Source organism: Rhinoraja longicauda, chromosome 10, assembly GCF_053455715.1.
Source record: "Rhinoraja longicauda isolate Sanriku21f chromosome 10, sRhiLon1.1, whole genome shotgun sequence".
In the NCBI taxonomy this organism is placed as follows: domain Eukaryota; kingdom Metazoa; phylum Chordata; class Chondrichthyes; order Rajiformes; family Arhynchobatidae; genus Rhinoraja; species Rhinoraja longicauda.
Window position 1 is genome coordinate 44,067,310 of NC_135962.1, and position 23,495 is coordinate 44,090,804.

The 23,495-nt window shown below is 47.9% G+C and overlaps 1 protein-coding gene across 3 annotated transcripts in view; it reads right to left on the minus strand.

Annotated features, from left to right (window-relative positions):
- The window catches only part of atxn3 (ataxin 3), a 56,438-nt gene that overhangs the window by 12,026 nt on the left and 20,917 nt on the right, over positions 1-23,495 (minus strand). For all 3 annotated transcript variants that reach the window (XM_078406778.1, XM_078406776.1, XM_078406779.1), the window contains exons 7-10: positions 20,353-20,491; positions 19,787-19,959; positions 8,848-8,980; positions 7,298-7,371 (exon numbers count right to left, since the gene is read on the minus strand). In XM_078406778.1, coding sequence (XP_078262904.1) covers positions 7,298-7,371; positions 8,848-8,980; positions 19,787-19,959; positions 20,353-20,491 — 519 coding nt within the window. The remainder of the gene's footprint in view (positions 1-7,297; positions 7,372-8,847; positions 8,981-19,786; positions 19,960-20,352; positions 20,492-23,495) is intronic.

Genomic DNA, 23,495 nt, shown 5'->3' on the forward strand with positions numbered 1-23,495 from the left:
GCGGCGATGCGAGGCCAGCGGTGAGGCGAGGCTAGTCCGGGCCAGCGGCGAGGCGAGCGGCGAGGCGGGGCCAGCGGTGAGGCGAGGCGAGACGGGGCCAGCGGCGAGGCGAGTTGAGGCCAGCGGCGAGGCGAGACCAGTGGCGAGGCGAGGCGAGACGGGGCCAGCGGCGAGGCGGGGCCAGCTGCGAGGCCACTCGCTGCCAGCGGCGAGGCGGGTCGGGGCCAGCGGCGAGGCGGGTCGGGGCCAGCGGCGAGGCGAGTCCGGGCCAGCAGCGAGGCGAGGCGAGACGGAGCTAGCGGCGAGGCTAGTCGGGGCCAGCGGCGAGGCGAGATGGGGCCAGCGGCGAGGCGAGGCGAGTCAGGGCCAGCGGCGAGGCGAGGCCAGCGGCGAGGCGAGTCGGGGCCAGCGGCGAGGCCGGGCCAGCGACGAGGCGAGGCGAGGCGAGACGGGGCCAGCGGCGAGGCGAGTCCGGGCCAGCGGCGAGGCGAGGCGAGACGGGGCCAGCGGCGAAGCGAGTCGGGGCCAGCGGCGAGGAGAGGCGAGGCAAGTCGGGGACAGTGGTGAGGCGAGGCGAGGCCAGCAGCGAGACGAATCGGGGCCAGCGGCGAGTCGGGGCCTAGCGGCGAGGCGAGGTGAGTCGGGGCCAGCGACGAGGCGAGTCGGGGCCAGCGGCGAGGCCGGGCCAGCGGCGAGGCGAGGCTAGTCAGGGCCAGCAGCGAGGCGAGTCGAGTCGGGTCGGGGCCAGCGGCGAGGCGATGCCAGCGGTGAGGCAAGACTAGTCGGGGCCAGCGGCGAGGCAGGGCCAGCGGCGAGGCGAGGTGAGGCCAGCGGCGAGGTGAGACCGGGCCAGCGGCGAGGCGAGGCCAGCGGCGAGGCCAGTCGGGGCCAGCGGCGAGGCGAGTCGGGGCCAACGGCGAGGCGAGACGGGGCCAGCGGCGAGTCGAGTCCGGGGCCAGCGGCGAGGCGAGGTGAGGCCAGCGGCGAGGTGAGACCGGGACAGCGGCGAGGCGAGACGGGGCCAGCGGCGAGGCGAGGTGAGGCCAGCGGCGAGGTGAGACCGGGACAGCGGCGAGGCGAGACGGGGCCAGCGGCGAGGCGAGGCGGGGCCATCGGCGAGGCGAGACTGGGCCAGTGGCGAGGCGAGGCGAGACGGAGCTAGCGGCGAGGCGAGTCGGGGCCAGCGGCGAGGCGAGATGGGGCCAGCGACGAGGCGAGGCGAGTCAGGGCCAGCGGCGAGGCGAGGCGAGACGGGGCCAGCGGCGAGGCGAGTTGGGGCCAGCGGCGAGTCGGGGCCAGCGGCGAGGCGAGGTGAGTCGGGGCCAGCGACGAGGCGAGTCGGGGCCAGCGGCGAGGCCGGGCCAGCGGCGAGGCGAGGCTAGTCGGGGCCAGCAGCGAGGCGAGGCGAGTCGGGGCCAGCGGCGAGGCGAGGCGAGTCGGGGCCAGCGGCGAGGCGAGGCGAGTCGGGGCCAGCGGCGAGGCGGGGCCAGCGGCGAGGCGGGGCCAGCGGCGATGCGAGGCGAGTGGGGTCCAGCGGCGAGGTGAGACAGGGCCAGCGGCGATGCGAGGCGAGTGGGGTCCAGCGGCGAGGTGAGACCGGGCCAGCGGCGAGGCCAGCAGCGAGGCGAATCAGGGCCAGCGGCTAGTCGGGGCCAGCGGCGAGGCGAGTCGGGGCCAGCCGCGAGGCCGGGCCAGCGGCGAGGCGAGGCGAGTCGGGGCCAGCGGCGAGGCGAGGCTAGTCGGGGCCAGCGGCGAGGCGAGGCTAGTCGGGGCCAGCGGCGAGGCGATGCTAGTCGGGGCCAGCGGCGAGGCGAGGCGAGTCGGGGCCAGCGGCGAGGCGAGGCTAGCGGCGAGGCGAGACGAGGCCAGCGACGAGGCGAGGTGAGGCCAGCGGCGAGGTGAGACCGGGCCAGCGGCGAGGCGAGGCCAGGCGAGTCGGGGCCAGCGGCGAGGCGAGTCGGGGCCAGCGGCGAGGCGAGGCCAGCGGCGAGGCGAGGCGAGTCAGGGCCAGCGGCGAGGCGAGGCCAGCAGCGAGGCGAATCAGGGCCAGCGGCTAGTCGGGGCCAGCGGCGAGGCGAGTCGGGGCCAGCCGCGAGGCCGGGCCAGCGGCGAGGCGAGGCGAGTCGGGGCCAGCGGCGAGGCGAGGCTAGTCGGGGCCAGCGGCGAGGCGAGGCTAGTCGGGGCCAGCGGCGAGGCGAGGCTAGTCGGGGCCAGCGGTGAGGCGACGCTAGTCGGGGCCAGCGGTGAGGCGAGGCGAGTCGGGGCCAGCGGCGAGGCGAGGCTAGCGGCGAGGCGAGGCCAGGCGAGTCGGGGCCAGCGGCGAGGCGAGATGGGGCCAGCGACGAGGCGAGGCGAGTCAGGGCCAGCGGCGAGGCGTGGCGAGACGGGGCCAGCGGCGAGGCGAGTTGGGGCCAGCGGCGAGTCGGGGCCAGCGGCGAGGCGAGGTGAGTCGGGGCCAGCGACGAGGCGAGTCGGGGCCAGCGGCGAGGCCGGGCCAGCGGCGAGGCGAGGCTAGTCGGGGCCAGCAGCGAGGCGAGGCGAGTCGGGGCCAGCGGTGAGGCGAGGCGAGTCGGGGCCAGCGGCGAGGCGAGGCGAGTCGGGGCCAGCGGCGAGGCGGGGCCAGCGGCGAGGCGAGGTGAGGCCAGCGGCGAGGCGAGGCCAGCGGCGAGGCGAGTCGGGGCCAGCGGCGTGGGGAGTCGGGGCCAGCGGCGATGTGAGGCGAGTCGGGGCCAGCGGCGAGGCGAGTCGGGGCCAGCGGCGATGCGAGGCGAGTGGGGTCCAGCGGCGAGGTGAGACAGGGCCAGCGGCGAGGTGAGACAGGGCCAGCGGCGATGCGAGGCGAGTGGGGTCCAGCGGCGAGGTGAGACCGGGCCAGCGGCGAGGCCAGCAGCGAGGCGAATCAGGGCCAGCGGCTAGTCGGGGCCAGCGGCGAGGCGAGTCGGGGCCAGCGGCGAGGCGAGTCGGGGCCAGCCGCGAGGCCGGGCCAGCGGCGAGGCGAGGCGAGTCGGGGCCAGCGGCGAGGCGAGGCTAGTCGGGGCCAGCGGCGAGGCGAGGCTAGTCGGGGCCAGCGGCGAGGCGATGCTAGTCGGGGCCAGCGGCGAGGCGAGGCGAGTCGGGGCCAGCGGCGAGGCGAGGCTAGCGACGAGGCGAGGTGAGGCCAGCGGCGAGGTGAGACCGGGCCAGCGGCGAGGCCAGGCCAGGCGAGTCGGGGCCAGCGGCGAGGCGAGTCGGGGCCAGCGGCGAGGCGAGGCCAGCGGCGAGGCGAGGCGAGTCAGGGCCAGCGGCGAGGCGAGGCCAGCAGCGAGGCGAATCAGGGCCAGCGGCTAGTCGGGGCCAGCGGCGAGGCGAGTCGGGGCCAGCCGCGAGGCCGGGCCAGCGGCGAGGCGAGGCGAGTCGGGGCCAGCGGCGAGGCGAGGCTAGTCGGGGCCAGCGGCGAGGCGAGGCTAGTCGGGGCCAGCGGTGAGGCGACGCTAGTCGGGGCCAGCGGTGAGGCGAGGCGAGTCGGGGCCAGCGGCGAGGCGAGGCTAGCGGCGAGGTGAGACCGGGCCAGCGGCGAGGCGAGGCCAGGCGAGTCGGGGCCAGCGGCGAGGCGAGTCGGGGCCAGCGGCGAGGCGAGTCGGGGCCAGCGGCGAGGCGAGTCGGGGCCAGCGGCGAGGCGAGGCGAGTCAGGGCCAGCGGCGAGGAGAGGCTAGTCGGGGACAGCGGCGAGGCGAGGCCAGCGGCGAGGCGAGGCGAGTCAGGGCCAGCGGCGAGGCGAGGCTAGTCGGGGCCAGCAGCGAGGCGAGGCGAGTCGGGGCCAGCGGCGAGGCGAGGCTAGTCGGGGCCAGCGGTGAGGCGAGGCGAGTCGGGGCCAGCGGCGAGGCGAGGCGAGTCGGGGCCAGCGGCGAGGCGAGGCTAGCGGCGAGGCGGGGCCAGCGGTGAGGCGAGGTGAGGCCAGCAGCGAGGTGAGACCGGGCCAGCGGGGAGGCGAGGCCAGGCGAGACGGGGCCAGCGGCGAGGCGAGTCGGGGCCAGCGGCGAGGCGAGACGGGGCCAGCGGCGAGGCGAGTCGGGGCCAGCGGCGAGGCGAGTCGGGGCCAGCGGCGACGCCAGTCGGGGCCAGCGGCGAGGCCAGTTGGGGCCAGCGGCGATTCGAGGCGAGACGGGGCCAGCGGCGAGGCGAGGCGAGACGGGGTCAGCGGCGAGGCGAGTCGGGGCCAGCGGCGAGGCGAGTCGGGGCCAGCGGCGAGGCGAGTCGGGGCCAGTGGCGAGGCGAGGCGAGGCAAGTGGAGGCCAGCAGCGAGGCGAATCGGGGCCAGCGGCGAGTCGGGGCCAGCGGCGAGGCGAGGTGAGTCGGGGCCAGCGGCGAGGCGAGTCGGGGCCAGCGGCGAGGCCGGGCCAGCGGCGAGGCGAGGCTAGTCGGGGCCAGCGGCGAGGCGAGGCGAGTCGGGGCCAGCTGCGAGGCGAGGCCAGCGGTGAGGCGAGGCTAGTCGGGGCCAGCGGCGAGGCGAGGTGAGTCGGGGCCAGCGGCGAGGCGAGGCCAGCGGCGAGGCGAGGCCAGCGGCGAGACGGGGCCAGCGGCGAGGCCAGCGGCGAGGTGAGACCAGGCCAGCGGCGAGGCGAGACGGGGCCAGCGGCGTGGCGAGTCCGGGCCAGCGGCGAGGCGAGTCGGGGCCACCGGCGAGGCGAGGCGAGTCGGGGCCAGCGGCGAGGCGAGGCGAGACGGGGCCAGCGGCGAGGCGAGACGGGGCCAGCGGCGAGGCGAGTCGGGGCCAGCGGCGAGGTGAGGCGAGGCAAGTCGGGGCCAGTGGCGAGGCGAGGCTTGGCCAGCAGCAAGGCGAATCGGGGCCAGCGGCGAGTCGGGGCCAGCGGTGAGGCAAGGCGAGACGGGGCCAGCGGCGAGGCGAGGTGAGGCCAGCGGCGAGGTGCGACCGGGCCAGCGGCGAGGTGAGACGGGGCCAGCGGCGAGGCGAGTCGGGGCCAGCGGCGAGGTGAGGCGGGGCCAGCGGCAAGGCCAGCGGCGTGAGGCGAGCGGCGGGGCGAGAGGCAGGGTGAGCGGCGAGGCATATGTTTTGCGGGAAAATGTGAGGTGAAATCGGAATGGCGGAAATTAAATAAGAAAGCGGAAACGTTCCGCCAAATTCGGAAGGGTTGGGAGGTCTGCACATCCTATCTAGTCAAGTTCAAACAAATGCCTCGAAACTCATTGGCCGGCAGTTCATTCTACAACAAGACAATGATCCGAAACAACTAAAGCAACAAAGGAGTTTTTCAAAGCTAAAAAATGGTCAATTCTTGAGTGGCCAAGTGAATCAACTGATCTGAACCCAATTGAGCATCTTCAGAAAACTGAAGAGGACTAGCCCCCAAAACAAGCATAAGCTAAAGATGGCTGCAATACCGGCCAGGCAGAGCATCACCAGAGAATATACCCAACAACTGCTGATGTCCATGAATCGCAGACTTCAAGCAGTCATTGCTCGCAAATAACAATAGGAACATACAGTAAACAATTAAGAATAAAGCATAAAACATTAAGAATACAACATTGCAGTTTAAACATGTGAGTGAAATAAACCAGAGCAAAAAGAGACTACAGACTTTTGGTTATTGAGTAGAGCTACTACTCGCTGTTTTTATGTCCGGCTGTGGCTGCTGACAGTCCGATGTCGCCTTCCAGAGGGAAGTGCTTCAAAGAGTTTGTGGCCAGGGTGAGAGGGGTCAGAGATGATCTTGCCCGCTCGCTTCCTGGCCCTTGCAGTGTACATTTCGTCAATGGGGGGGAGGTTGCAGCCAACAAGCATCTCAGCTGATCGAACGATTCGTTGCAGCCTCCGGATGTCGTGCTTGGTGGCTGAGCCAAACCAGACCACGATGAAGAACGTGAGGATGGACTCAACGATGGCAGTATAGAATTGGACCATCATTGCCTGTTTCCTCAGCTGCCGCAGGAAGTACATCCTCTGTTGGGCCTTTTTGACTGTGGAGTTGATGGGGACCTCCCATTTAAGGTCCTTGGTGATGATGGTTCCAAGGAACTTAAATGACTCCACAGATGTGACTGTGGTGTTGTTGATGGTGAGTGGGAGGAGGGGAGGGGGAGCTCTCCTAAAGTTTACAATCAGTTCCACTGTCTTAAGAACATTGAGCTCCAGGTTGTTGCGATGGCACCAGGACGCCAGCTGTGTCACTTCCTGTCTATAGGCAGATTCCTCCCCATCCTGGATCAGTCCAATCAGGGTTGTGTCATCCGCAAACATGAGAAGCTTGACAGAGGAGTCTGTGGAGGTGCAGTCGTTGGTGTAGAGAAAGTAAAGGAGAGGGGAGAGTACGCAGCCTTACGGTGCTCCTATACTGAGGGTCTGCGGGTCAGAGATGTGCTTTCCCAGCCTCATATCCTGTCTGTCAGGAAGTTGATGATCCACTGACAGAGGGGTTCAGGAACAGTCAACTGGGAGAGTTTGGAGTGTAGTAACTCTGGCACAGTGGTGTTAAAAGCAGAGCTGAAGTCCACAAACAAAATCCTTGCATAGGTCCCCTTGCGGTCAAAGTGCTGGAGGATGAAGTGCAGGCCTAGGTTGACTGCGTCATCCACCGATCTATTGGCCCGGTATGCAAACTGCAGAGGGTCCAGCAGGGGGTTTGAGATGTTTTTCAGCTGTGTTAACACGCCTTTCAAAGGTCTTCATGACTACAGAAGTCAGCGCGACAGGTCTGTAGGCATTAAGACCAGTAATCCTTGTTTTTTTGGGTACAGGGGCAATAGTGAAGGCAAAATACTAAACATGACTACTTTCATTTACATGACATTGCTGTGTCCCAAACATTATAGTGCCCTGAAATAGGGGGGGGGGGGGGGGAGACTATGTATAAACACTGCTGTAATTTCTACATAGTGAAACCAAAATGTATAAAAATTGCCTTTATTAAAATCTGACAATGTGCACTTTAACCACATGTGATTTTTTCTATTACAAATCTCAAATTGTGGAGTATACAGAGGCAAATAAATAAATGATGGGTCTTTGTCCCAAACATTATGGAGGGCATTGTAAATTGCAATATCAACAATGGAAGATCCTTTGAAATGGAGATTGTTTAAACAATCATCCCACCCTCAACAGGAAACAAAAAAAACCTGAAGTTCAGCTGATCTAATTCTTGTGCACAGGATGTTATTAAACAGGATTATTAAACAGGATTATGATCAACACAAAACACAGAGCTATGGTTAGGCAGCATGTAAAGGAAACTAATACATATTTTAGAGCAGTGATGTTTATTCAATAGGTTAAAAACTACCATATTGGGAAACAGACCTGAATTTGCCTTTTGCGCTGCACAACTTTGTTTTTCTGGATGATCCAAATTTTCAGGCTGTAACTGTTGTTTTCTGGTGGAAATAAAAAAGACACTGTACAATAAAACAAATAGTAAGTGCAATATAGTTTGCTACTATGAAATAATGCTTAGTTTTCTCCATTGTGATAAAATATGAATGTCCTAATATTTTAATATGCATGAAGTAGTTATTGTAAATAATTGAACTCCAAAATGATCAATTCAATTGTTGAGGAATGGTCTGATTTAGTTCATGATATTTTTTAATATTATGATCATGCAAACATGGGCTTTGAAATTACACATAAATTGTAGTGGTCAGGATGCTGGGAATATTGCCTTCTCTTTTTCGAAAAAGGTTTTAAAATATTTTGTCTGCACAATTGTGATCAATCCAAGCCAGTCTAATGAAATTAAAGTATTGATATTTTTTATTGAATGCAATCTGTCCACTATAAATTCCCAGATAGTTTTTAATTTTATAATGTGTCAAATTTTATGGAAAATATCTAAAGAGTTGGATTTACTAAAATGACTGGACATTGACCATTCGGAGATTGTGACTGACAAGCTATAACAAGTGAGGAGTGAAAACGAGAGGTTTTGTTATTACCGAGAAAAGCACAGATTAATTAATTTCTTAAATGTTGCTGTGTATCTTGGTACAATTTTTCATTTACGGTATTTAAAAGGATTCAGGTGTTCTTATACACAATTCACTGATCATTAAACCTGGATGATCACCTAGAAAATAAAATGATGCAGTTGCCTTTATTACAAGGGGTTGAAGTGCAAGGGGACAGATGTATCAGTATAATTATTGAAACTTCAATGAAACCGTGCTGGGCTTTGCAGAGGGAAGAAGATAATACTATACGATACAATAGAACTTTATTTATCCCAGGAGGGAAATTGGTCTGCCAGTCATAAACCATAACAAGAAACATGAAATTAATCCAATGAGTGGAACCCGTCCAGAATATTCATTCGACGAACGTAGTGAAGAACAGATTATCCCATCTAGAGAATCAGTAGATCTGGGGATGTTGTATTAAGGTCTCATCGAAATACATACCATAAGGGGCTTGACAGGGAGGACACTGGAAGAATGTTACCCTGGTTGACCGGTTTAAAACTCAAGGCCTTTGCCTCAAAAGAAAAGCTTAGCTATTTTGAACCAAGACAAAAATAAGTGACTTCACTCAAAGGGCTGTGAATCTTAGGAATTCTTTATTTCAGAGATGAGTGAATGATCATTCTTTCGTTATCACAAATAAGAAGCCATAGGATCATACACAGCATGGAAATAGGCCCTTTGGCCCAACATGCCCATGCCCACGCCCACGTTTGGCCCATAATCCTCTAAACCTTTCCTATCCATGAACCTGTCCAAATGTCTTTTAAATGTTATTATAGTACTGGAGACTAAGAACATTTTGAAAATCAATATTTTAAAAAGAAAGGTTGCACATTCTATCGGGGATATTAAGTCATGTGTTGTAGTAATGCAGACTTATGGTTTGCTCACCTCTCAAAGTACGCTTGTCTCCGTCTCCGGAGCTCCTCCATTGTAGGAGATTCAGCTGCAATTGTTCCTGAAGAATCTGTAGTTTTATTTTGGGATGCGGCCATTTCGGAATTTTCTGTTCCTTGTATAAAACCTAAAGATTTGTTAATATTACATTATTAAATAGAATATATCCCAAGCACTTAAAATTACATTCTTCCAAATGTCATATCTGAGAACCAATCAACTAGAATAGTACACCACAGGAACAGCCCCTTCAGCCCACACTGTCTGTCCTGCACACTATACCAAGACCAATTCTTACCTGCCTGCACATAATCATATCCCTCCATTCCCCGTATGTCCATATGTCTATCCAAAAGTCTCTTCAATGCCACTATTGAATGAATGAATGAATGAATGAATGAATGAATGTACACATTTATTGGCCAAGTATGCATATACAAGGAATGTGCTTTGGTGCTCCACTCACAAATGACAACACAAACATACAGTTAACAATTAAGAATAAAGCATAAACACATCAAAACAATAAGGATACACCATTACAGTCTAAACATGTGGGTGAAAATAAACCAGAGTAAAATAGGCCTCAATGACTAAAGAAGAGTCTTGACCCGAAACGTCACCCATTCCTTCTCTCCAGAGATGCTGCCTGTCTCACTGAGTTACTCCAGCTTTTTGTGTCTCACTTTGCCTCAATGACTACCTCCGGCAGCGCGTTCCAGGCACTTGCCATTCTCTGTGTAAAATAAAATTTGTTCCGCCCATCTACTTTAAACTTTGCCCCCTTCACCTTAAAGCTGTCCTGTACTATTTAATTTTTCCATCCTGGGAAAAAGGTTCTGCCAGTCTACCCTATCTAGGCCTCTCATAATTTAATATATTTCTGTCAGGTCTCCCCGCAACATCCGACGTTCCAGAGAAAACAATCCAAGTCTGTCCAACCTCTCCCTTTACCCCCTATTCCAGGCATCATTCTGATAAATCACCTCCACACTCTTTCCAAAGCCTCCCCATCCTTCCTGCAATGGGGTAACCAGAACTGCAAGCTGCGTCATGACTCATATTCAATCCCTGACCTATGAAAGCAAGCATACCATATGTCTATTTATTCACAAAATGTTGGAGTAACTCAGCAGGTCAGGCAGCATCTCGGGAGAGAAGGAATGGGTGACGTTTCGGGTCGAGACCCTTCTTCAGACCCGACTGAAGAAGGGTCTCGACCCGAAACGTCACCCATTCCTTCTCTCCCGAGATGCTGCCTGACCTGCTGAGTTACTCCAGCATTTTGTGAATAAATCGATTTGTACCAGCATCTGCAGTTATTTTCTCATACCATATGTCTTCTTTACTGCTCCATCTACTTGTGTTGCCACTTTCAGGGAGCTATGGACTTTAACCCCAAGAGCCCTCATTAATGCTGTACAGGTCACGCCATTAATTGCATACAATTCCACTTACATTTGACCTCCCAGAGTGAAGCATCTCACACTTGCTCAGATTAAACTCCATCTGCATTTCTCCACCTATTTCTGTAGCTGATCTATATCACGCTGTATAATCTAACAGCCGTCCTCACAGTCCAACCCCAGAAATCTCATTCTCACCTGCAAACTTGCTAAATAACCCGTCTACATTTATCTCCAAGTCATTTATAGACTTCACAAATAGCAGAGGTCTCAACAGACCCAGCCTATGGACCCAGATCTCAGAGGCCCAGACCTCATGGTCCCAATAGCAGAGGCCCCAATCCATGTGGAATTCCACTAGTCACAGACCTTCAGTCTGAATATTGTTGTTCCACCACAAACAACCCTGAGAGCCAGCTGTTATATGGGACTGTTACTTTATTGCAAATAGTACATAAACTACATTCTGTCCACATCCCTCTTCTTGAATCGTTTCTTTCTGAAAGCAATGTCTGAACCATGCAGCAAGTATCAGAGTAACAATGTCAATGCAGAGCTATATTCAAAATGAGCACTTTCACTGAGGGTGACTGGATTGCAACCTGAACAAGTGTAAGGTTTTGCAGTTTGGAAGGTCAAATGCAAGGGGAAATTATACGTGTCCTTCCTACTTCACCAATCAGCAGACAATTCCGATAATAAAAATCAGCCTCAGCTCAGTTCAGATAACTAAATACGGGATTGAAACTAGTATCTTCTTAATGACAAAGGTAGATGTGAAAAGTGGAGTGTCAGATAAGGAAAGAGGAAGAGCGAAATGTAAAACCAGTGGGAGGGATAAGGGTGGAAGAGAGAGAGTTAAATATAGCCCTTAGGGCTGACGGAATCAAGGGATATGGGGAGAAAGCATGGGGTACTGATTTAGGATGATCAGCCATGATTATATTGAATAGATTGGTGCAGGCTCAAAGGGCCGAATGGCCTACTCCTGCACCTATTTTTTATGTTTCTAGTCATTTACAAGTAAATACCACAGAATCAATACTGAACAGAATCTCCATTAAGGTATACTTACAAAATCAACATACTAACACACAAGAAAAAAAATGGTTTTAATTTGTACCTTTCTGACCACTGTGCTTCTGAAGTACATTACATTGAAGTACTTTTGAGATTAAAAATCCCTATGATAATGGATGAATATGCAGGTGTCCCTGTGCATTAATGACTGATATCAGGGGCATACAGCGATCTGGCTAGTATAATGGTATAAGTAATGTTATATCGTCATGGTTAAATGTTCTGGAATAATGGGGTAACTGGCCGTTTCACATTTGTGCAGATAGCTGGCAGATCTCAGAAGGTCTACTGTGCTTCTGCAGATGCTGCTTGACCTGCTGAATAATGCTGAACTATGCAAATTATGGGTGAACTTTGCAATTCTCACTCTGTTGGATGTTATAACTAATCTTAATAAGTGGAAAGAAAAAAAGCAGATCCATTTGTTTTGCTTAGACTATAGTTACTGGGCTCCTCTGGTGGAAATGCAAATTATAGGAAATTTTGGAGTTGGACCTTCAGTTGGTATTGAATTGATTCATATCAGTGAGTGGAAGACAGCACTCAAGGGGCGAAAACCAGCCATGGATCAAGGTGCAGGTGGTGAATGTCAAAAAAAGGCTTCAATTGAAGGTCTGATTGAGATTGTTTACAGCAGAAATCTGGAAGAAGAGTTCCTGAGCACTGAATAAAGGATACACAAAATAATTTAGCATTGTACCACAAAGACATTTCAATTCCTTACAAGGTTAAGTATAAATGTGACAATAAAAGAGGAACCAACATTTTTGTTTCTATTATTTTCAAATGACTTTGTTTCCTTTTGAGTTTAAGATAGCAAAACTTTACACTATCTTAGATTATATTTCCACTAGTTTTTGTTTTCCCTGTGACAGTTAGTCCATAGACCATATCTTCTGTTCAATAAATGAAAAATCAAAATAATTTTTAGTCCCTATCAATTTTATCTTTAGCCTTGTTAATAGTTTAAAATAATAAATTCCATTTACTCTGTGTATGTAGGTTTACCAAATTTTGTTAGCTACATTCTACAGATCAATACATACTCTTCTTAATAAGTGTAATATAAACCCTTCTGCTGAGCTCTATCTACTGAACAATGTAACGTTCACATAAGCATACTCAGCACCATTTTTATTTAGTTTCTGCATTAAGCCTCCGCCTACAACTTTAATTCTCCATCCCACTGAGTCTTCTGTCGGCAGCTTAATGCGAGCTTGAGGAAAAGCACCTCATCTTCCATGCGAGCACACAGAGCCATGTGAGCCTCCATGTGAGCCTCAGAACCCAACATTGAATTCTGCAACTACAGATAATTCTCTCTCGCTGCATCAGAATGACCGTTCTATCTGTAACATTGGCTCAGTTTTCCCTCTCTTCATTAACCCCACATGACCGACCAGCAATGACAAAATATGCTGCATTTTGTAATTTTAACATTCCTTTGTGTTCTCGCTTTTTAACTGCCCCCATTTCATAGCCGTTATATCCTTTTGTTCAGATTCGTGCCCTCTTCTATTGCCTCCCTTTAACCATCTGACCTAGTTTACAGTTTTTCCTGGTGCTGCTCTTTACTCAGTTTATCAGGAATAATCCCTTTGCTAATCCATCCCTCCCCCAATTGCTCTGCAACATTGAACCAAGTTGGTTTCTCTTTCCCGGATCTGAGGAAGTATCTTTGACTCAAAACATTCATTCTGTTCCTCTTTTCACAGATATTGAGGGTTTCCCGCTATTTATTTTTAAATTCAAGCTCAATTTGTCTAATTGGTAGAGCATTGACTTCAAAAATATTAATTTGGAATATTTATATTCTTCATTTAAAACTTTAAAATCCAGCTGAATGGTAGAGCACACTGTAAGTGATCCAAACACATGCCTATGCAGTTTCAGTATGAACCACTGCAAAGCAGTGTTGATTGCACTGAAATAAAATTCAATTTAAATAGTTAACAAGAATACTAATAATCAGACTTCCATTACATTTTAGACAGGCTGAACAGAAGGAAAAGCGTGACACTAGATTTGCGTCAGTATCATTATGGTTCCTCTTTCTTTCCTATTGTTTGATTAGAATGTTAATACTATTCACAACTTTTGCCAAAGAAAAGCTTTTGGTTCAGCAAAGTGAGTTTAAGAATTTATACTAATTATTCCTTCAATACCAAAAACAAAAATCAGCCACCAAATTGCTCATTTATCAACAAGATAGACCTCAAAATGTTCAGAATGTACATTTTCTTTTGATAATGCACTTGCGTTGAATTTACAATATTCATTCACACGGCCAAATTGTTTGAACTTTGTCTTTTTTTTTTATAGTACCTCTTACATTTATTTAATCAAAATGTATTTTAGATCTAGAAATCCTGGAGAACATGCAACATTTTAGGCCACGTGACACTGTTCAAGCTTTAGTTATTCACTAGACCAAGTGGACCCGTTGGGCCCAAACCTCTCCTGCATTGGTGCAGCACCCTCTCCCCCCCTCCCCTCCACTCCATCCCCCTCAACCCCCCCTCCCTCCCTCCCTAGTAGATTTAAACTTTAAAATGTGAATAACTTAAAAAATATAACACCAATTTCAATGAAACGTCTTCCATTAGCACCAAAGGGACGACGGTGAGTAAGGTGGGCCTAAAATTGTTGCGCTACCGTGTACCGTTTTGGCTATAGTTCAGGAACAAAGAAACAAACGAGAGTTTTAGTATATAGATATGGAGATAAATTTCTCCTTTCAATATTATCTATTCCACCAAATAATATATTATACCATTAGCTGGCCACATTGTATGCTAAAATATTCCAATATCTCTTTGAACATTTCATTGCTTACTACTATTTTCCCTAAACCCTCAGGGGAATCCACAGCTCATCTTTCAATGTTAACAGAACAGGTTGTTTTAACTATCCTAAATTTCATCCTATTTGAACAAAGTTTAACTCCACATCACACAATTATGCTCCGCTTAAAGCCAGCTTTTAAGCTACAATTATTATATGACTGTTAATACATCGGCATCCCTTTGAGGCTGCTCCATGTAACCCAACAAATAAAAGTAGTAGGTAAAATCAGTATTAGCCAAAATAATGAAAATATCAAAAATTATGAAGTAAAATAATTTTCAAAAACGCATCCCATTTAATCCACTATTTACACAAAATAAATATTCTGCTCCTCATGTGGGACAAGAACAACGTTTCTTCTTTAAACCTGGTAACTTAACACCCACAAGTAATTCAAGATTTTGATTACCTTTATATATTACTCGGTAATATTAAACCTCAGCATGAATTGTGCCTCCCTTCAGCATTCGATCGTCTTATTTGTTTTTCATTCCCAAATGTGCCTCTATGATTCCATAAACACATCCGATTTTTCATGGTTTAGTTATCAGTTAATGAAATTCTAAACTTGACAACATCAAGTCTGTTGCTGCACAGCAATACTTGCATTATAATATCAGCAGGCCAATTTAAATGGTAATGAAATGGTAAAAAGAGCCAGATGATAAAGGTTCACCAGGAAGTTCACCAACAATTTTCCCTGGCTTCTGGTAAACTAAATGAATTTATTTACAACTTGGAGAAAAGCTATGTTGACCTGCTAAAATATGGACAACCCCTTAAGAATTTTGCATGCTTCAATAAGATCATCTTCCATTCTTCTAAACTCTAGAGAGTATATGACCAGTCTGCTTCATCTCTCTTCATCAGACAAATCTCACCATTCTGGTAAACCTTTGATACACTTTCTCTCCTGCAAGTATATCCCATCTTAGATAGATAGCATTTCCTGTGCACAATATTCCAGATGTAGCCATATCAGGATTCTATTTTACTGCAATCCGATAAGTTTTAAAAGTATTAGTATTGGCTTATTATTGACAAGTGTACAGTGGAATACTTTGACTGTGTGCTGTCTAGTCAAACCATACCATTCATAAATACAATCAAGCCATACACAAGTAGAATAGGTAGGCAAAGAGTAAAATACCGATGTGCAGAATATAGCGTTACAGCTTTCTAGCAGTACAGTTACAGTGAAAGTACAGATGAAAAATAAGCGCAAGGTCCACAGAGAGATAATTTGGGAGGTCAGGACTACTCTTTAGTTTATGGGTGGGCCGATCAGTTGTCCAATAATAGTAGAGAAGCGGTTAATGAATGGGGTGGTACGTGCTTTCAAGCTTTGGTGTCTTCTGCCTGATGGGAGTAGAGAGAAGAAGGAAGGACTGGGGTGAAAACGGTCCTTGATTATGCTGACTACTTTCCCCGAGGCAGCATGAAGGGTAGATAAAGTTGTAAAAAGATACGGAGGAAGTGAATAGCTGCTCAAGAACTCGCACAAGTATGATTAATAACTGGGTTGTCGTAGTGCAGAGTTCTATAATTCAAATCAAAAGAAATTGTCAATTTATGGCATGGTATCTGACAATACAATTTTGTGGTGTGGATTGTTGATTGTGGAAATGGAGGCATCACCTTTGTTGCCTACCAGCTATTAGCTACATATCTAATTTGATTTTGAAGTAACAGATTTCATTCTTAAAGCAATCATTTTCAGAAGTAGAACATTTGTTCAGAAGTACATAAGGGGTTGGTTTCACCAAGTACCCCAAAGATATTTCCTAATCATTTCAACAACACGATTACATTAAAAAAACACTTTATTCTGCAGCTTCTAAATTCTATATGCAGTTCATTTTTTTGTAAACTACAAACATAAAAACATGGTTTTCATGTTTTATTTTGTAACCAGTTATAGAACAGGTCAATAACGATTCCTCTCCCTCTTAACACTGTATGTACATACGGCATACAGTACTGCTTTGCGCTCTTTCCAGCCATGCAGGGGTGTGAAGACTATCACCTTCTTTTGGACATTTCTGTATCAAAGGATAAAAGCTATTTTAATCTATCTTTTTTCAAAATCCAACTGTAGAAAAGCAGTAATCTAAATTGGTTCTCATTAAAAATATTTAAAAATAATGTCTGTGGTGGCTCTTCATATTTTGCTTTCTATAGAAATGGCATTCAATAATGAACAACTTAGACAAATGTTCTACTATAAACTAAAGAGAAGACTTGGAAACACTACATTGAAGATGAATTGAAAGAGAGATGCATTCAAGAGAGGGCTAGATACAGCTCTTAAGGATAGCGGAGTCAGGGGGTATGGGGAGAAGGCAGGAACGGGGTACTGATTGAGAATGATCAGCCATGATCACATTGAATGGTGGTGCTGGCTTGAAGGGCCGAATGGCCTACTCCTGCACCTATTGTCTATTATCTAATGAAGCAGAGAAGACATGACAAAATAAGACTCGGTGGTTTTCCATTAAAAAAAAAAGGAATACCTGTTTTTTCTTGTATCTTTTTCAATGTCATGATATCCCAAAGCACTTTACAACAGAAGTACTTTTGAGATAGTCAATTGTGGAAAATGCATGTGAATTTGTACATAGCAATATCCCACAAACAACAATGAAGTAAACGAAAAAAAGATCTGTTTTTAGTTAACAGTTATGGAGTAATACTAGGCAGAATTCTACGTGAACACCACTGCCTTCAAGTTGCATCCAGTTAAATGGGAATACAGGGCCTTGAATTACTGTTCCAACTACAACTACAACTTGACACAAAAATGCCAGTCTGGATTATGTGTGTGACATACACACACTGAAAGAATAGAATTAGAAATTATTTTTCAGAGTTTCATCAGCAATCATCTCTTCCAGATCTTCCACCCACCCCAGCATCTTTCTCCAAGACTTTCCTTGAAAATATGGCTATCCCATTGTACTGTCAGTGAACACAAATTCTATGTTTTTACAGGCTTATAGGTTTGACAAGCTTAGGTTCGGCATAAATGAGTAAAGTAGGTTCACCATATGAGCCTTCCTTTCTGAACAGATAGATGTACAATGTTTGCTTTCTCCAAGATATATTGGCATTTTAATAATTCAATGCAATCTCCTATTAGGAGTTTGCAAGGTTATTGCTCCAGAAGGTGGCGCAGCGTTAAAGTTGTTGCCTTATAACGAATGCAGCGCTGGAGACCCAGGTTTGATCCCGACTACGGGTGCTGTCTGTACGGAATTTGTACGTTCTCCCCATGACCTGCGTGGGTTTTCTCCGAGATCTTTGGTTTCTTCCCACACTCCAAAGACGTACAGGTTTGTAGCTTAATTGGCTTGGGTTTGTATTCTCGGTGTAAGTGTAAATTGTCCCTAATGTCTTGCTAGGATTCCCCAATGTCTCCCCAATGTCGGCTTGTGTTAATGTGCGGGGATTGCTGGTTAGTGCGGACTTGGTAGGCGTGTTTCCGCGCTGTATCTCTAAACTAAAAATATATATTTTTAAAGTCACCTATTTTGTTAATTTGGTGCACCAATGTTTTTCGGAATGTTGATTTATTGTTACCAGCAAGAAAACATCAGCAAGAACCACTTATGCATGCTTGTGGTTTGTAGTAACTGCAGAGATTTATTATGATGTGTGGAATTACAATGAACTTTACTACAGAGAAAGACATGAGGTCTAGGGAACTTGGGAAAACTAATGGAAACGTCTTGAGGAATGCCTCTATTACAGTTGAGGAGGTGCTGGTCGTCCTAAGACATATGAAAGTCGATAAATCTCTGGGACCTAATCAGATATATAATCAAAAACACCAAGGGGGAAATAAATTACAAGAATCCTGGCTGAGATATATGAATCATTGTTGAATATGGGTGTGGTGCTAGAATACTACAGGGTGGTTTACATTGTGCCTTTATTTAAGAAGGACTGCAAAGAAAAACCTGGGAACTTTTGATGAGGTCTAACTGTGGTTGGAAAGTTACTGGAAAAGATTCCGAGGGATTAAATATACATTATTTGGATAAACAAAGGTTGATTAGGAATAATCAGCATGGTCTTGTATGTGGGAGATGGTGTCTTACCGGTTGGAGTTAATTGAAGAAGTAGCAAGAAAGTTGACAAGGGCAGGGTTGTAGATGTAGTCGATATAGACGTCAGCAAGGCCTTTGATAAGGTTCTGCACTGTAGGCTGCTCTCGAAGATCAGATCACATAGGATCTCAGGAGAGTTAACCAACTGGATACAGAATTAGCTTCATGGTAGGAAGCAGAAGGTGGTGGAAGGTTGTTTTGCGGACTGAAGGCTATGGTTAGTGGCCTCCCTCAGGAATCTGTGCTGGGCCCCTTGCTGCTCGTCATTTATATCAACGATTTGGATAAGAATGTACAAGGCATGATTAGTCAGTTTGCAGATGATACTAAAATAAGTAGCATTGTAGACAGCGAGGACGATTATCAAGAATTACGGCAGTCAGTCAAGTGTGCCAAAGAATGGTTGATGGAGTTTAATTCAAATAAGTGTGAGATGTTGCATTTTGGAAAGTCAAACCAGGGCAGGGTCACAGTGAATGGTAGAGCCCTTGGGCTTGTTGTAGAACAGAAGGATATTGGAGTACAAGTACACAGTTCCCTGAAAGTGGCATCACAGGTAGATAGTGAAGAAGGTTGTTGGCACATTGGCCTTCATTAGTCAGGGAATTGAGTATAGAAGTTGGGGTGTGATGTTACAGATGCACAAAATGTTGGTGACACCGCACTGTTCCGTTTTGATCACCCTGCTAACACCCTGGGACTGGAGGGCCTGAGCTATGGGAGAGATTGGGCAAGCTACGACTTTATTCCTTGGACAGCTGGAGGATGAGGAGTAATCCTAGAGGTGTACAAGATCATGAGAGGAATAGATAGGGCAAGTGCAGTCTTTTTTCTCCCCGAGGGTAAGGGCATCAAGAACTAGCGGGTGGGTAATGGATTAAAATGAGAGGGGAAAGATTTAATAGGAACCCGAGGAACAACTTTTCACCCAGAGGGCAGTGGGTATATGGAACAAGCTGCCAGAGGATGTAGATGAGGCAATTATAATGACACCATTTAAAAGACATTTGGGTAGGTGCATTATAGGAAGTTTGAGAGGAATATGCGCCTTACACAGGTAAATGGGAATAGCTTTGATAGGTATCTTGGTCAGCATGGATGAGTTGGATTGAAGGGCCAGTTTCCATACGTATGAATCTATGACAGGATATTTCTGACCCTGGGAAGGATTCACGGTTTTTAGCACAATGGTCTATCTTAAAATGGTACTTAAAATGGTACAAAATTCTGGAGGAAATCAGCGGGTCAGGCAGCATCCCTGGAGAGAAGGAATAGGTGACGTTTTGAGTCTCGATCCGAAACATCACCTTTTTCTTTTCTCCAAAGATGCTGCCTGACCCACTGAGTTACTTCAGCTTTTTGTGACTATCTTCGGTGTAAACAACCACCTGCGGATCCTTCCTACTTAAAATGTCTAGTTGAACAGATGATCAGATGATTAAACTTGGTGAAGGAGTGCTTCTGATTGTAACTCAGTGCACCCATCTTTACCTTGCATGCTGAGGTGAATTGCTCTTCGTAGATCTGCTTCTTCATCTTCTGTCTCCATGTGCTGACGACTTAGTGACAATGCATGCTGCAGATTTTCATCCTCATCATCATCCACAACATTTGTAATTGATTTATTCACATCAATCACTTGCTCCCAGTCATTGCTCTGTACCCTTGAGAAATGATTCAAAATAAGAAGTCAGAACCTGCCATTGGGGAATGCATATGCATAAGCCTACCATTGCTCTTTTATTCTTACTGCCATTTAAACAATACCATACAGGTATTCTAATTCTTCCCACGAATTAGTCTTTTCAAGTGCTGATGTTTTTGTGAATGTCTATTGTGAAATTTAAATGTTTTCTGGAACACTTTTCATGGCTGGGAAAATGAATCCCTAGAGGAAATGAAAGTAGTAACTGGAGTTACATCAATCAACACTTATATTCTTAATTGAGCAGCATTAGGATCACTGCCAAAAATAAATTACACAACACTTATGGCCCAGAAATGATTTATCAGGTGTAAACTTTGCAAATTAATTTTAGCCTTTTCATCCACAGTACCTTTGTTCAGTTTCTGTTCGTTGATTTGCCTCTTCTCCAATTAGCTTTGGTCTCTCTAGCTGCACCACTCTCATTCTTTTAAGTAAATCATCAGCCGCACACTCTGGTAGGTCTCCTCTGACTACAAATATTGAATAACCTGGGGGACAAACAAAATTTGTTCCTTTCATTTCAAACTGACCCAATACCAAATTATTTGAAATCATCTTTATCTTACGTAAACACTAACCGATCTTCGGTTGGGTAACCCATAGTTCACCAGAACTTACTGCATTAACCCTGCCAAAATGTTGTAAAATACCCAGATGTTTTAAGAGTCATCATTCATTTGGAGTTGTGGGTCAAGTTCCCATGGCTTCACAACCAAATGGTGCACATTTGATTAAAAGCCATGTGCCTAAGTCACATTTAGACATAGTACATAGTGCACTACACACACCGTTTTCTTTACTGGGGTTGTTGCATATTTAATTGAGAAAATATCTCTGTTAACAATACTACCTATTAAAAATTCAAAGTATTCATTTTGCCTGATTCTCTATCACCAAAAAAGCCAAGTAATTAATCTCTTACCATACATTAGAAATACTTTCACTTGCAGAAAGACATGAACAGTAAACAAACTAGAACCTTGTGTGTGGCAGACGGTTTTCTATCACCCAATATCCTTTGCAGTAGAAAGTTTAACTCCATTTCCTTGACGTCCAACACTTTAAACACTTATTCCATCAAACTCTATGTGATCACGACTGATTAGAACTGAACCATCAAATAACTCGCATTGACATGCTTGGAGATGACACCACCATTGTAGGCTGGATCTTGAGCAATGACGAGATGGAGTCAGGAAGGAAATAGACAACCGATTAGAAATGATGCCAAAATAACAACCTCTCCCGCAATGTCAGCACCACAAAGAAGCTGGTCATGGACTTCAGAAAACAGTGTGGAGTCCCCCAGTCTGCTTCAATGTGGTGAAATGGAGATGGTCAAAAGCTTTAGGTTCCTAGGTGTAAATATCACCAAACATTTATCCTAGTCCAACCACACTGACGCTACTCCTAAGAAAGCACACAAAACCTCTACTTCTTTGGGAGATAGAACATTCTGCATGTCTCCATTGGCTTTATCTACAAAGCACCATTAAGAGCAATCTATCCAGATGCACCACAGCTTGGATTGGCATCTGCTCCAGTCCGCAAGAAATTGCAGTGTTGTGGATGCAGTCCAGCAATTCACGCAAACCAGCCTTCCCCCAATGACTACTTGCATCACGCTACCTTGGGAAAGCAGTCAAAATAATCAAGGACCACTCACCACCCGCAGCCTAGCAGCAGCCGGCAAATCTACCTCCCCCCCCCCGTCCCCGTCCCCCAAACACTCGGCCATATATAGGGGCAGTGCACAAGTCAGGTGTTTGTAAACTGGGAAGACGTACTGTGAAATGAGATTTTAAAATATTATAATTATTTTTGCAGTATCATGTTATTTTTGTATTTTTATTACAAGATGATTGAATGCGAGATGCACAACAGAAATATCCCCATCATTAAAAACTTTTACAAAGATTAACTTTGAACTTTAATCCTGCTCTACATTTCTATTTCCCTGCCTAAACTTCTGCTGACATTTTCTGAGAGTCACATTCTTGCTTGGTTATCGCTCCACAGCTTAAATGGTAATTTCCCATGTTTGTGCCAAACTGATAATTATAGCAGAGAATCAAATTATAAAAGGCTAGTGGAATCCTTAAAAAATGACAAGAGATTATTTCTATCAATCAATGAACAGATATTTTTCGATACTGGAGATATTATCAATTACAAAGTTTTATTTGGTTCAAGTGGCCATTAAAATAAATGAGTCAATTGTCAGCAATGTAAATCTGAGCTATAATTTGCATCAACTTTGAAAGAACACACCGAAATTTTCAATGTTTTACATTCATTTGCATGAATGCTGTTAACAAAGAATTTCACTGCACCTAGCTAGGTACAAGTGACAATAAAGTATCTTCATCATGTACAACAACGTGGACGGGATGCCAGTCCTCTATGAGCTTCGTGTGAACTAAGAATTTCACTGTATCCTGGATTGTATGGCAACATACTAAACTGAATTAGAATACTGGATAGTACTGTATCAAGCTCCAAGTATTGATGAAGCAGACCCTTCCGAACGTCATTTATATCTTGCAGATGATAAAGGCTTTTATGAATCAGGAGGCTAGTATAGCGATATTGTTTATTGCCTGTTAAATGGCTGACAGTTTGTGAGCTATCGCTTTACCATCTATTATTTATTGGGCTTGAATTAAGAACTTTAAATTCAATGCGATGGAAGATTCCCCAAAGGCCTTGATGAGAGCAGCTTGAACAACGCTCAAGGTTATGCATCATAGAGGATATAGCAGCCTGCTTGATAGGCACCCTTTCCACAACCGTTCACTCACTCACTGCGACACTGGCATGCAATTGTCGCAATCTGTACCATCTGCTGGATGCACTGCAGCAATTCACCTAGACAACACTTTCCAAACCGGCAAACATCCACCGGTTAGTAGGATAAGAACCCAGGAATGAGTAGGTTAACATCTGATGAGCGTTTGACAGCACTGGGCCTGTACTCGCTGGAGTTTAGAAGAATGAGGGGGGACCTCAATGAAACGTACAGAATAGTGAAAGGCTTGGATATTGTGGATGTGGAGAGGATTTCCACTAGTGGGAGAGTCTAGGATTAGAGGTCATAGCCTCAAAATTAAAGGATGTTCCTTTAGGAAGATGGAGAAATTTCTTTAGTCAGAGGGTGGTGAATCTGTAGAATTATTTGCCACAGAAGGCCGTGAAGGCCAAATCAATGAATATTTTTAAGGCAGAGATGGATTATTGATTAGTACGGGTGTGAGAGGTTATGGAGAGAAGGTAGGAGAATGGGGTGAGGAGGGAAAGATAGATCAGCCATGATTGAATAGCGGAATAGACTTGATGGGCCGAATTGCCTAATTCTGCTCCTATCACTTATGATCTTATGAACCACAAAAGCATATAAACGCCACCACCTGGAAGTTACCCTCCAAGCAATACACCATCATGACTCAGAGATATATCACCCTTCCTGGGTCAAAATCATGGAACTCTCCACCT